Source organism: Toxoplasma gondii, chromosome VIII (assembly GCF_000006565.2).
Source record: "Toxoplasma gondii ME49 chromosome VIII, whole genome shotgun sequence".
NCBI classification, from domain to species: domain Eukaryota; phylum Apicomplexa; class Conoidasida; order Eucoccidiorida; family Sarcocystidae; genus Toxoplasma; species Toxoplasma gondii.
Window position 1 is genome coordinate 4275056 of NC_031476.1, and position 14659 is coordinate 4289714.

Below are 14659 nucleotides of genomic sequence, written 5' to 3' on the forward strand. Positions count from 1 at the left end.
TCGACACAGGCAGCCTTTCTGTGTGAAGACACTGCAGGAGCTTTTGGGTTCGTCACTCAATGATATCACGAGGGCTTCGATGTCCAAAGGCCACTAATTCGTCGATACATGCGCCACCGTTAATTATTGCAGACCAGGAGTTCCTTATCACTGGAAGTTTCCCGTGTGTGAAGAGGAAAAGTGCTCAGCGAAGTGGAACAAGAGACGGGCACATGGTGCGTGACACTTTTCGCGGTACTTGTAAAGTTGACGGCCCGGTAACTAAGAAGACATTTGTCCCGCCAGCTGTAGGCCGTAATAGGGAAGTGCCATGTGGCGCCTGTGGGTTTCGCAGTGAAGTCAACGAGTTAGCAAGCAATTGATTTCGAGCCACGTGGGCGAGTTCTGGCCCACATGGTACGCAGTCGCATTGGCTGCACTTCAAGTACTGACAAGCTTCAGGTAATGATGTACATCAGGGATTGACAAACTTCAGAGATCCTCTCTGGATAATCCTTTCCTTAATGCCGCACCAGGGTGACGCGGCGTGTGGGACCGCAGTCCCTCCCTCTTGTTTCCTCACTCAAGGCTGGACAGACACTTCTTGATCGCCCTTGACGTTTTCCACTACTGTACTGCCCTGCCCAGCTTTCTCAAATGGATGTAGATATCCCAGTCCGCTGTATACATGGGCTGCGGTCTTTCTAAAATGAGGAGTCTCAAAATGCCAGCAACTAGCATTTTCTAAAACTCCTGAGATTCGTTACCGCCACTTGCCATAACACAGCCCTCACAGCCACTGCTTGACTACTGCAGTTGAGTGCCGCTTCAAATGGATGGTACTTGAAACTGTGCGGCAAAAAAGACCAAATCGCGTCGATGTCTTCCCGCTCCTCTTCCAGGGTTCGAACCTGCAGGGAAGAAGTGATATGCACAACAGAGTAACCCTGTGCCACACGATCTTCGGGTTGTCACACTGCGAAGGCGCACCTCTAATTTACAGCACCAGCGCTAATTGTAAGTCCAATTATGGCGGCAGCGTTCGGGCACACTAGACTGTACCCCGGGCAATCGTTTAACAACGTGGCGCCCACGTATAACGTATCCAGGGACATGCATCCGTTAAGTTTCACGAAACCCACGAGCGTGTGCCCCTGACGGATTAGCAAGGCACGACGTTGCTGCTTGACGATATGCGACACTCTCGAGGCTTCAACCTCGTCCTCCGGTGTGCTTCCGTTCCGAAACCACACCTGCTGCTAAAGCTACTCGACCTAGCAACTCGCGATGAAGCACGATGTACGAGTATACGTCTTAATCCAGCGACAGCCTCAAGATTTCGCATTTGACTAGTTGCTCACCCCTGGTACACTTAATGTTGACCTTCGACTGCTGTCGAAGTTGGGGCCGCCGAGGTCGCCCACTGGTCAACTTGCTTTGCTGGTTGCGGGCAAGAGTACTGAATGGGCTTGTCGCCGGTTCTCTCTATCAGGATTCTGACAGTTTTGCCGGCGGCACGGAAAGCGTAGTAGGCTGCCTGCGGCGGGTCAAGTTCGTACCCAGCAGGTTGCACCGACAGATTGACGACCGGACCCTCAACGATGTATTGCCGCGACAACGGCTTAGTCACATGCTTTTCCATTTTTGGTGTGGAAGGCGGGGTAAACAGGAAGGTTACTGCACACGCTGCCGTGGATACTCGTGAAGCACTTCGGCTTTGTGCTGACACTGGCAGTCGCAAGGCACACTCGCCGAAACTCGCCGATGACCGAGTGAACTGTTTCACACAACTCGAGGAGTTCCCGTCCGACTACACACTTCTGTAGCAACGAAAACCACGAACAATACCAGGAGAGGTCGGGCCGTGATGAAGGATGAAATGAAGAGATGACAGAAGCTAACCGTCATGTTACCGTAACGCGAAAACGGTTTTTCCGGGAAAGCCTGAGCACAGGCTGCAAGCTATGCGACGCCCGGCATGTGCAGCCCGGTTGTGTCGCGAAAGATGCGTCGATGGAGACAACCGACACACGCTTCGCTCGTCCCGTCCCTGAAGGAATTCCGATTCTCTCCCGCGCACGGGAGGCAAAAGCCAGCAGAGCCTGCCTGCACGAGTCCTCTGCCTCCTGTTGGCACAGGAGTGCTGTGTTGGCACACTTCATTTTTCCTTTCAGCACGTTTCTTCCTTCATTCCAGAAGTCCCTACTACTGCAAGGATTTCTTTTGTTTTCCCCCCAAAGGTATATAGGTTATCGGTCATCTTGACCGCTGCAAGGCACAAATCGACGCCAGTGCTACAGCTTGCTCGCTTGCACGCGTGTGGCTAGCCCCTCCAGATCCCCACTCGTCTTTCCACAATGGAAAACCCTCCGCAAATCCCAGTCTACAGAACTTTCAAGATCAACTGCCCGTCAGTGTCGGTTACAATTTCGGCAGACGACACTCCACTTCCTCAAGGGCTGGGTGAAGTGAAAAGTCCAGCCAGCCTGGTCACGATCAACCCCGGTGTGGCACCGGCCCCGGAAACCGCTTCCACTATCCCGGTTGGCGACAGCGTGCAAAATGGATGCAGGTGTAAGTGGAAAGAATGAACTGCACACAAAGGTGCACACCAGAATAAAGAAGTGGGAGAGTTAGCGAGCTTCCGTTGCATGTTTTTAGGGTAACAGAGAGCAGGAGGGGACGGGTCGAGCTGTTCCCCGTTCCCCTGAAAGCAGCCAAGGTGCTTAGTCGTCGGTTCGAAGGGTCATATGACATAGGTCCGAGGAAACACAACTAGGTTTCGCGCTGAAAGCTTCATATGAGTACCTTTTATCCAACATTCACAGACGATGGGTGTAACCGGTAGAAGGTTGCAGCGGCGCGATAGGAAATTGCGTAGTCACGTGCACGAAGATTGTGGCAAAGCGTGTGTCTTGAGGGATTCACCTTGTACTTTCCACAAGAAACTCGGCGTTGCTTCTGGATTGTGACTTGGCAACTCTTGGGAAGAGTTGGTTCGTCTGGTCGCATATGACAAAAAATGACGACTATCTCAGTCTGCAATGTCTGCGTTTATGCATTCACAGCAGAAGAACATGATGAGCCGACGGTAGCGCCCGAGCCGGTGCACACAGCGATGCACCAACGATCTTCTTCGAGGGCTGCTAATTCTTTGTACCGCGGCGTGTCAGCAATTCTGCCTATGGAGGACGAAGTTGAGGAGACCTGGGCTGTTATGAGAGGCGACACTGAACAGCAGGAACCTCATGACTTCACCTACTGGGATAAACTCCGTCGGCAACACACGAAAACAGAGATCAGACGATGGACTTCATTCTTACCAGAAACCCAACAAGACACCGCGTTCTACGGCAGGAACATCGGTACGTTATCTCTTAATCAGGAAATGTGTATTTTTTTTCAGGGCACAGACTGACCACAGGTGTGCACATGTTTTATTGCTGGTACCGTTTCGCTGTTGCTGCTCAAACAAGATCACAGTGGAGTAGAAGTCACGCGATTTGCCAGGGAAGTGCGGGTTCAACTCGTAGCATATCCTTCCCAGAAAAAAGTGGAGCGCTGTAGGATACTGAATCCACGTCTTTTAAGAAAGCTCTGTAGGTGACGTAGAGGCGATTCTCTAGACGACGATTGTACCCAGTGTCTTTATGAATGCATGCCTCTGTTTGCTCGGCTGGTATCGCAGTATTCTCTCCCCCCACCCCCGTCTCGCAACGATGGAAACACGGCTTTCACGAGAGGACTTTTGTGTAGAACACTCTGCGAACGAGGCATAGGGAATTTCGTAAATGCTGTGACGCGCCGTCGCTGCTTCCCCCATAATTGTGCCATTTGTTAACGAATGCAAATATGGCAATCTGACCCTTGGCATGTGCTCTCTGACGACCTGCGCTGTGCTTTTGTTTGTTGCTCCGATCAACAGAAGTGGACGTACCCGTAGCAGCCTACACACAAGGCACGTACTACCAAAGACAGCCGGAGTCAGTGGATGTGAAAGAGTTCAAGTTGCCCACGGAGTCTTACGTGGCACCACCTGTTTACATCCGAAGGACAAAGGGCATCTGCAACGGACTGTTCACCTGTATATCGTGCTTGGACAGCTGCACGTCGTAAACACGTGGATGCCAGTCCTTTGATGCAACTGCCCTGTCTATCGGTCTTTTTTCTGTTGAACGTTAGTGTATTCCTCTGGAACGCTTTCACGGGAGTTATGCGGCCCAACTGTTTTTCCTGTTTTGAATCGACATTTGGTCAAATAGTGGGAAGTTTCTGGAGAGTTTTTACTGTGCCGCTGGCACCCCAGAAATGCTAGCGATACCTTACCGCTTCGAACAGTGGGAAATATCCCGAGAAAAGCACACCTACTGCACGCTGTCCATGCACTATAATTCGAGTCTTGTCCCTGGTTGTCGAACACACTTTTGACAGCACAAACAGGTGCACCAGAATTGCGCATGCGATGCGAAAACTCCAGTCACAAGTCCTGTTCCCTGTGGTTCCAGCACACTCAAGAACTTAGGACCGGTATATTGGAAAGCATCCGTGACATTAGGTGGTGCTTCAAGGAAAGCGTCTACAGGAAGTTTTTCTACTCTCCTACCAAACCAACACGCAGTGCATCGGGCTTTGAAATTAGAGAAATACGCGGCAGATTCCCTCTCGATACTAATGCACAGATGCGACTGAAAGCGCTTTTGTGATTTCTTCGCATGAGTGGACGCCAGGTGACGTTATCTGTACAACGATTACGTAGCGGGGTGAAATGTTACAACTTCCGCTCCATTCGGGTCAGACCGCCACCAAGAACCAAGAGTTTTGAACAAGAACTCGGATTCTTCACGCCCAGTGGGCGATATTGAGAAATCCCATACGACGATCCACTTTGTTCTTCATGACAAAGAGAACTGTGAACTGCCAAGTACATTGGAAGCGACATTACGGTACTTTTTTTTGCCGGTGTCGGTTTCCGTGTCGAAGCGAAAACCACTTCGAGGTGCCCTATATGGAAAAAACGATTTCTTTCACATCAAGGAACTTTCTCATTCATTCAAATTCATCTACACCCCGTGTGTGTAAAGGTCGACCTGCGCCTCAGCTGTTTCGCGGATCTCCCACAAGCTCCCTTTTTGTCTGATGCTTGCGATGCCCTCGGTGAAGCTGGAAAAAAGGAAGCGAAACATCCCGTCCAACTCGAAAATACAAACGTGCGACCTCTGCCACTGGTTTCCACTCGGCCGTCACACTGCCAACAGAACTTGCCTATCATCGTGGTTTTTTGTGGCTGGACCTCTGTGTGAGAGGGAGCCTTTACATTGGGAAATCTAGACAAGAAATGCTAAGCACGCATCCGAGGACGTGTAAGAGAAGACACACCGTCGTTGCTTCGTGTAATCCTCGAAACTGTACCCGCTAGCAGCCGGAAAAACCACTGACACATACATGACCTCTCGATAAGCCATCTACCAAGGCGTGCGAGGCCGTAAAATTCATGATGCCCACTTGCGTGAATGCGTGCCTTTTCCGTGGTTTTCCAAGCTTAAAGTCGACACACGAATTCGTTTATCTTCACTCATCCCATGGAAGCCGTTCTTCGTCTCTGTGGGCCACGCGTTGTGTCGCTTCTCCGGAGTATACGTAACCCTTTCTGCCCGAGAAACTACAAAACCTTGTGACCGCGAGTTTCAATTTCCTTCGAGGATTCCTTCGCTCCGTACTCCAGTGTCTCGACCTGGACCCGCTGCCATTTTCACCAAGCAGATGCTGTCCCACCTCCCCTCCTTTCCACTCTTTGAGACATTTTTGATTCACCCACAAACGATTCGCTGTGCCGTCGTTTTGCCTCGTGCTCGGAAAGCTCTTCTTCACTGTGTTCGCCCTGGGACGCCCAGTTGGACAGATCTCTCTAAAAAGCACATGCACGGAATCCTTTCAACAAACATTTGAGCACAAAGCAATTTACCCTGTTGGCCGAAGAGTGTAGCCACACTGCTCTCACCCATTTCCCTCAGAACACACATCTGCCCCCGGGGCGCCTCCGATCCCACACCTGCAGGCTTGTTCCTCCTTATGTCGTCAACATGTCAGTGAAACAGAAAACCGATGAACCTTAATTGGTCGACAATATTATTCAGGAATCCTGTGCTATAATGCGTGTCAAGGAGTCTCGCTTCAGTCGTTTGCCGCGTGGTGCTGTGTGCATAGTAGAGACTATCCGGTTTCGATGGAGATACTTGAACTGCCGCAACACAGAAGTTTAAGCTTCACAACGTCACCCGTCCCTCCCATCTTTCCCCCATGCACAAGGCATTGCCAGCTTACCTGCTCTTTGTCGTCATCCTCTTGACTCGCGGCCCTTCCCGTCTCCGTATCCACTTCTTTCTCGTCTTCCTCTTCTTTCTCATCATCGTTTTCTTCTCCTTCTTCGTCTTCTCTCCCCAGATCGAGATCGTCGTCGTCTCCGTCCTCCCGAGCCTCTGCTTCGGCGCGTCGCCGCACTTCGTTCACGTAGACAGCAGCAATTTGCTTCTGGACATCTGAGCCTAGCCGACCGACTGCCACGTGAAGCATGTGGGGACAGCCGCCGTCGCGTTTCACACAACGGGCGACGGCCGACGGCTCTGTATGCTCTGCGTCGCTTCTCTTCCCGCCCCGTCTGCGAGCAAGGCCCTCAGCTAAGTCGCCACTGGAGACCAGAAGGTGAAGAACAAAGGGGAAGAGATCTGGACTTTCCGCATCCGCATTTGGAGTGCATGCGTACAAAATGCTGCGCTCCCCTACAGGTCCTGGCGCCTCCACTACGATGTGAAGCACGACCGGGAGGCGCTTCTCTTCGTCGCCCCCTGCCTGCTTCAGCGAGCAGAGCAGCGCAAATGCCCGAATATAAGCCGGATGGAGGAGAAAGGTTCGAGGATGTCGAAGCGTCGCTAGCAAGACGCCACCTCGAGCGTGACTCAAAACAGCCAAATCCAGCTGAGAAGGAAAGGAGACGCACGCGGAGAAGAACGAGTCACAGGAGCGCAAGGCCTTCTTCAAGGAAACCGCGAAAAAGCAAAGAAAGCAAGCCAAACGCATGCAGGAAAGAGAGGCGAGACAGAGAGGGGGGTTGTTTCCAGCCACCGAGGTTTGAATGGCGAAAAAACGGACCGCAAAGTGGAGGGACAGAGATCGAGATCTTGCACAGCCGCAGTCAAAGCAAAGCCTGTTCATTCTGTGTGGAGGCGAGCCCACAGATTCGCTTTCTCCTGTGTTTTCGTTTCCCGTTGAAAATCCGGTGCTCGACAACCAATCCCTCCGACGCAGGGGCGATAACGGATGCTTTTCACGGTCGCCTTCACGCACCTTCTCACAAGAACATTTGCCAGTGGACAGAAATGAAGAGATTCCGCTGCGTCTCTCGACGCGTAAAAAGTATCCCACATTCGAAAAAACCAATTTCAGGCTGTTTCTCCCTTGGACTTCCTCTCCAGAGAGTTCTTCCCGTTCGACAGGAACCTCGTCCTCTCAGAAGCAGATCTGCAAAAGAACGCTTTCCTTTCCACCACAAGTTTCTCCCCTTCAATTCCCCTCAAAAAACCTCTGAAAAAAGTTCGCGCTTACATGCCGAAACAGTTGCAGACGATGGTGTACCACGAGTGACTGCGTCTTCTCAAGTTGTTGGAGCAGAAGGTTTTGCTCGCGAGTGACTGTTGAGGTGATTCTGAGCACAAATGCAGAGTGGAAAAGAAGCGTTGACGCACCGCGAGTTCGCCACCGACATGCTCGAGACGTGTTCGTAGACAAGGCGAAAACGGCGCAAAGCACGGGGCAATTCCGGGCGCCGTCTGCGTGCAAGCAATTTCGGCAAAGGCCGAGGACAGAAAGACAAACATGCAGAGGAAAACAGAAGAGGGAAACGCCGAAGAAACCTTTTGGCAACGAACAGGTGAAGGAGAAGACGGCGACGAATAGCGTTCAAAGATGGAGAAAAAGGGAAAGAAGAAAAAGAATTAGACACCGCAGAAGCGAAAGAAGAGAGAAGAAAAGTGCGAAGAGAGAGAAGAAACGTTCCCCAATAAGAACGCGGTCTCATCTTTTGGAGTCGCTGAGGCTTGAGATCATCGCCTTAAATCGATTTTGAGCATTGGCGAATTCGTGCATTCTGTCAAAAAGACCGACCTCGTAAGGAGCTGCAAGGCCTCGATGGCATTGGTTCGATACTCCGCTGCTCCAACTGCATCATCTGGAGAGGAACAAACACCGAAGTCTGTCAAAAAGGTATCACACAGACGACCCCGACGCTGGTCGACAAAATGGAATCTCCCTGTGCAGAAGTTGGTTCTTCAGGGAGTACAAAAACATACAGAAAAATGCAGAGAAACATGTATGTATATATTATATATAGCAGTGCATGCGCAAAGTGTTGGGCTGCATATACACGAGATGCGCTTTCATCCGCGTTTTCACTTTACAGAAGCGGCGGATGACGTTTGGTCAGACTCCGACTGTCTCTGCAGCTGTTTGTGAAAAAAACATACGCGACCCTGATTTGGCGAGGAGAGCCTGGATGAGGAAGGCAATGTCCACGTTGGGTACAGAGGGTAGGTTCCCCCGGTCCTTCGCCTGTACGTACACCGCAAACGAACGCCTGAACCCAGGACCTTTAGAGAGCGCGACAAGCGCCACAAAAAGTCAGCACGGAGAAGAAAACACGAGAGGAAGAAAACCACAGATTGAAACGCAACGACTGCAAAGCAGTTTTAAAAAATGCGAGACAAACATGGCTGAAGGAGCAACTTTCAAGGAGAGGAACAGGAAGGAGAAGAATAGAAGAGGGAACATGCGCATGTAGAAGAAGGAAATGAGAACGCAAAAGACGCAGAAAGAGACCCCTGAGAGACACGAGATGCAGATCACACTGTGTAGTCTCGAGAGCAACCCTACCCAGTTGAGGCAGTAGCAGTCCCGCAGTTGGAGCGTCTGCCGGAGATAGTCGTACACGACCCTTTGCTGGGACTGACAAGAAAATAAAAGAAACATGACAGAAACAAGCGAAAACTGGAAGAAACGAGGTGCAAAAGTCAAAAACAGAAACGGAACAAATAAAACACACGAAACAAGCAGTACCACAGGCCAGGAACAAGATGATACAAACCACGCCCTGTCTTTCGAAGAAAGACGCGAGACACAACGGGCGCCCCGAGACGACAGCAAGTTGAAATGGAGTCGTCTACACCAGTTGTCCAACTCTCAGAACGTCCACCCCAGAAACGGCTTGTAGCGACTCCTGTCGCAGACATGATTCCTCCCGCGCGGCGACGGTGCAGAGATCCCCCACGAGTATCTGAAAATTAGTTCTTTCGCGCTACCTGGCCCGTGGAGACAGGCAGTTCCTTTTGATTTCTGCATTTTGTTCTCGCCTTGTCTCTTTGTCTCCTCCTTTCTTCACGTTGCCTCAGCAACGGACAGGAGCTCATCTCTGCAATCGAGACTTATGCTGGGTCACTCGTCTCTGCTGTTCGTGTGCTCCTCCTCTGTCTCTTTCCTCCTCTCGCCTTCGCTTTCTCTCCTGCTCGTCCGTCCGTCTTTCTTCCCCTTACCGCTGCAAGACCGCTGAAGGGGTTCACCATGTCTTTGCATTCGAGACCGCACTGGACGCGCAGTTCGTTGCTTTGCTGTTGAGTTGCCCAAGACCGCGAGACGTCGCCCGAGGCATGGCCGAGAGAGAGGAAAAGCAACTGACTGCTCACGCTCAGAGAGTCGCGCAGACACCTGAGAAGGCCGCACAACGGTTGCAAGCGAAGGAAGCCGCAGAAAGGTTGACTGTGCGAAACGTATGCAACTGAAAAAAGCGAAGACGATTCGGTCTCCAGCGGTGTCCCCCCACGCACACAGCGAGAGAGGTCGAGAGATCTGCGACACCTGCAGAGAAATTGAACGGGATTCGTCGAGTCGAGGCTCTTTTTTGCCCAGAAAAAGGCCGCGCTGTCTCCAGTTTCTCTCTCGCTGTTGCTGTGGCCTTTTCGCCTCTCTTCGCGTTCTGAGCTGTCTCCCCACTCCTGTTCAACACTTCGGAAAAGACAACGACGGGGACAGACATACCCGTTTCGCAGAAGCGGCAGGAGTCCGTTGTTGTCGTCGTCCTCGATGTAGGGACTGAGCTCATGAAAAACACAAAGCGAGTTTTCTAATAGTCACCTCAGCGTAAAGAATCCTTTCTGTCTCTTGTGCTCTTCCTTCCTCATTACTGCAGGAAAACAACAATCCACCAGGTGGAAACACACAAAAATCTTCGACTTTTCTTCGGAGGCATCCTGGGAGACAAACTTAAACCTGTTCTTTTCCCTTCCCTTCTGGGAGAAAAACAAATGCCACAAACGCAAAAGCTCGCCCCCTGCTTGCCTCTCGCCCTCTGCATCCTTTGTGCTTTTCCTTTACCCACGTTTCCGTTCTGTCTTCCCTGTTCTCCTCTTCGACTTTCCTCACCAAGGGCCGCCGCGAGGCAGCCGAGAAATCCCGCGCAGAAAAAACAGAGAAAAACGGGGAAAAAAAAGCGACAGCGTTCTTGTGATTCACCAAAACATGGTGAATGGTGCGATTTTCAGTTAGGTGAGAAAAAGGCTCGAGACATTCAACTCCCCAATTTCGCGCATGCAGAGACAAGAGAGACGGCACAGCGACCTTCGGGCACTGCGCAAGTACGTTTTGCTGGAGTCTTCCACCCCAGTACCCTCTGCAGAACCAAGGAGGGAGAGAGATATAGATACGTCTCCCTTTGTTTCGGCTCATATGCAGAGACGACCCACAAAGTGGAGACGTTGATGTCTTTGATGGCCATAATCAAGTCGTTGTAGTCGTCGCTCGACATCCACTCTTCCTGGAGAAACGCCGCAGCGGCGGTAGCTCCCGCGAACGCGTATGCGCTGCTTTCCACTTCATACAGAGGCTCGAGGACCTGAAAACCAAGGGAAAAAAAACCTTTTCGCCACGCGGGTGTATGAACACCAGAAGAATTACGCAAGAGATGCACTCAGAAGCCAGTGTTTGCAAATCTCACGCTAAACAATACACAGAGAGAGACACTGACAGCTATGTCTCCACTGACACATATATTAGTAGACATATATTTGTAACGCCTAGATACACGTCTGTACACGTATGTAACACGCATAGATACGCACACATTCATATACTGGGAACACCTAGATATACAAATACGCATATTATATTTGTAGCATCTACATACAAATGTGTACGTATATTTGCAGCACCTATACACACCTATACCCACCTAGATACACAACTATATACATATATATTTGTGTGTGTATGCGGACATTGAGGGAATGCCCAGGTGGGGGTGGAAGGCCGTTTTCCCTCTGTTTTTGACTTCTTTACTGAATAGTTCGTGGTTACCTTGGCGAGGACAGCTGCACAAGGCTTGCTTCGATAGACCCCCGCAGCGAGAAGAGAAGGAAGTCCCTTGGATTCCAGAAGCTCTCTTCGTCGTCGTTCCAAAGCCTCCTGTTCCGCCTCCTCCATCGGCATGATCCACCGGCCATCCTGGAGAAAGAGGCGAAGTCCAAGTCCTCGGAAACCACGAAATTCTAGAGTTCCATGAAGCCAAGACTCGAGATGAAAACTCGTGCAAAGCCGCTCTTCCCACTAGTCACACATACCCCTCAAAACTGGCCATAAAAAGAGAAAAATAAGCATCTCTGCATCTCTAAATCCACGACATACCGACGTATAGATGTGCAGATGTATGAACGCATGCACGCATATATATATATATATATATATATATATATATATTTATCTGCTTATGTATTTATATATTTATTCATTTACATTTATATATATATATATATATATTGTATGCATATACGTAAATCGGTTTGTGTATAGCTGTGTACACGTGTAGGTGTGTGTATGAATACAGCAGCAGATGATAGTGTCGTTTTTTTCGTTGAGTGCTGTCTCCTCTGTAGAAGAGAACGCGACCTCCGCGGGTCTCTCTCGACATCCTCCACACAGAGGCGTTGCCCGCTTTCCTTCCTAGCTTTTTTTCTGCATGTATTCTTACACGAAGTAGCGTGTTGTGAACGGGGCGTCGGGCGTCGAGAACAGCGATTTGGACTGAGTTTCTTAATTTCGTTTCGAGGCGGCGCACGCGTTCTTCGTCCTCAGGCGTCAGGACCTCCGCAGCCCCGTCGGCTGCGTCATCGGGGGAGCCGGGAGGCTGGCGTCTGCCGTCTTCAGCTTCCTCCCTGGAGTTGAAGAAGGCGAACGGCTGCCTCCTCAGCCTCTCTGCGCGTTCTCTCCTGCGCTGTCTCTTCAGTTCTTCGACCGCCTCCAGATGCACAGCTTTGTTCAAGAAAAGATCTGTGACAGCAGCAAAGAGCGTGGCGGTGAGCCCCGCCTGTTTCGGCGCGCCCGGACTCCCCTCGGAGCAGTCGAGTTCATCCTCGTCTGACAGCCCACCCAAGCCGATGAACAGAATGCGGTCGTAGAAAGGCAGGCGATACGCAGAGGCAGCGGGCAACTCGAGAGCGGACGCGCGATTCAAGTGATAGTCCAAGTGGCGATCGATCCACGCCAGTACGTCAGGAATTCCTGCGAGATCCACGACGCTCGCCACACCTTTTTTTTGAACATCGCACGAAGAACTGCCAGCAGCCGCCACTGGTCTGGGTGGACAGCAGGCGCGAAAAACGCGGTGGTAGGGCAGGGTGGAACACAGCGGGGGAAAACCGACGCAGGAAGAAAAGGGAGAGAGACAGAGAAAGGGAGAGACACAAGAAGGTAGAAAGCGGAAGAAAGAGGCAGAGCACCTGGAAATGACAAGGAAGAAAACAGACCTACGGGAGGAGACCAAGCGGGATTGTTTAGTAGGAGAAGGCATTCAAAGACGAGAGGAAAAACAAACGCACGCCACTTCGTTTCCTTCTTCACTGCAACGATACATATCTATTTCCCTAAAACCTAAATACCTGGAACTCCCTGTCAACTACCAAGTCCCTCTCTAGACATCTGTATACATATATAGATATATATACACACATATATATATATATACGCATGTATATATATATATATATATATACAAATATACACGCATATGTAATATGGTAGGCTAGAGTGATTGACTGTGACAGGCCCCGTCCGCGGGTGGTGAAGAGTTCGTGGAAGAACGAGGTGGAGATTGTCTCTCGTATTCGCCCACTCACCACCGACGAACTCGATGTCGAGAGCGACATTTCTACAGTCCCACTGACTGTCTAGGAAGAGGAGTCGCGAGTTGAGGAAGGTGGAGAGCAGGTGGCAGCAGCAGACGCTGTCTACTTCAGGCGTGCAGAAGACGAGGAAGGCGGCAGGACGACGGGGAGACGGGTCATTAGCGAAGTCGGGGGCATGAGAGAGAGTGTTGAACTGGAAGAAAGAGCGGGAAAACTCGTCAAGAGGAAGCAGCACCATTGTGGCGAAGAAACGTCAAACCGCAACCCAGTCTCAGGGCGCCCGCCTCAAGGCTCTGACACATGCTCGACAGGCGACAGTAGCGATGCAGGTGGAGAGAAATCTGGACAAGATTCAAGGAGCAGGAAGGCGCGAGTTGTTGAGAGGCACTCGCGAGGCCCACTCCGCAACTCTGGAGTCCCGCCGGTCTGCGAGAGACCCGGAGACCTTCAAGATCGGAACGAACAGGCCCTCTTGCAGAACGCACTGCCCAGAAGAAGCGCGTACAGCATCCTGCCTCAGAAAAGACGTGTCATCCCACGACGAGGGGGCTGCCTGGAGCGGCAGACCTGCGAGCGAAGAAAAACGTCTGCGCCGGAAGTCGGAAAGACTGTCGAGAACGAGGTGTCGAAGACAAAGGATTGAGAGGGACAGAGAAGACAAGACGGGGAAGGAAGCGAGAAACTTAGAGGAGACAAGAGATGAAAAGGGTACAAACGGCGAAGAAGACACGAAAGGTGGAGAAGATACCGGAAGAGGGGGAAACGAGTTATGAAGAGGAAACGAGAGCTACGGCAGACACAAGAAATGCGGAAGGTACAGGAGACAAGAAACGAGAGCTCTGAAGGAATACGGAAGATGAGGCAGAAGCGAGAGATGAAGATGCGAGGAAGAACAAAGATACAGCGGATGAGGAAGGCACGGGAGGAAAGAAAGAAACAGCGACGGAGGCGCTTGACAGCGCCTCACTGGGTGTTCATGCGGTGTTGGCCTTGATTTTTTAGGGAAATCCGAGGAAAAAAATCAAGACGATTCCTGTAACTCTTCATTAGGAGTGTGCGCTGCTGATGACGGGCGGCACAAAACACAGAGACGCTTGGAGAGCCGTTCCAGAAGAAGGTGCGGAAGAAAAGGCAAAAACCCGTGACATCCCGGCAAGTGCTGAACACTTGCTGCTGAAGGATACAAGCCGAAAAAGGGAAACTCGTAGGGCACACTCTGCTCACGCGCTCTTCCGCCACCAAGTCCGGCACCGCCGGCCCACTAGAAACTTGGAGGGTCGCCAGGGGCGACAAGAAACGCGTGAATTTGCTAAGGGGTTCCGGAGAAAAACGCGGAACGGGAACTACCTGTGCACGGAAAGTGGTTTGAGACCGGCTGTACATACACCCGGCTTTGCTGCGCGGAAGACAAGGCGGTGAGCTGGTTGCAGCTGCACACGAAGTGGCGGTTGCGTTTTCCGGCT

At 51.3% G+C, this 14659-nt stretch overlaps 3 protein-coding genes across 3 annotated transcripts; 1 reads left to right on the forward strand and 2 right to left on the reverse strand.

Moving 5' to 3' along the window:
- Positions 1–890: 890 nt before the first annotated feature.
- On the reverse strand, positions 891–1897 carry TGME49_271935 (hypothetical protein). Its single transcript, XM_018781638.1, has one exon. The coding sequence runs from the start codon at positions 1619–1621 to the stop codon at positions 1352–1354; it is 270 nt and encodes an 89-aa protein (XP_018636674.1). The 5' UTR covers positions 1622–1897; the 3' UTR covers positions 891–1351.
- A 213-nt stretch (positions 1898–2110) lies between these two features.
- TGME49_271930 (hypothetical protein) lies at positions 2111–4251 on the forward strand. The gene is made up of 3 exons (XM_002365796.1): positions 2111–2553; positions 3048–3344; positions 3905–4251. The coding sequence occupies exons 1-3, from the start codon at positions 2337–2339 to the stop codon at positions 4093–4095; spliced, it is 705 nt and encodes a 234-aa protein (XP_002365837.1). The 5' UTR covers positions 2111–2336; the 3' UTR covers positions 4096–4251.
- A 1477-nt stretch (positions 4252–5728) lies between these two features.
- On the reverse strand, positions 5729–13434 carry TGME49_271920 (hypothetical protein; the record flags this gene model as incomplete). Its single annotated transcript, XM_018781637.1, has 12 exons — positions 5729–5884; positions 6301–6951; positions 7579–7678; positions 8137–8200; positions 8496–8580; positions 8902–8973; positions 9558–9729; positions 10060–10113; positions 10764–10912; positions 11374–11520; positions 12044–12573; positions 13188–13434. 12 exons carry the CDS (start codon positions 13432–13434, stop codon positions 5729–5731), a joined length of 2427 nt encoding a protein of 808 aa, XP_018636673.1.
- Positions 13435–14659: the final 1225 nt, after the last annotated feature.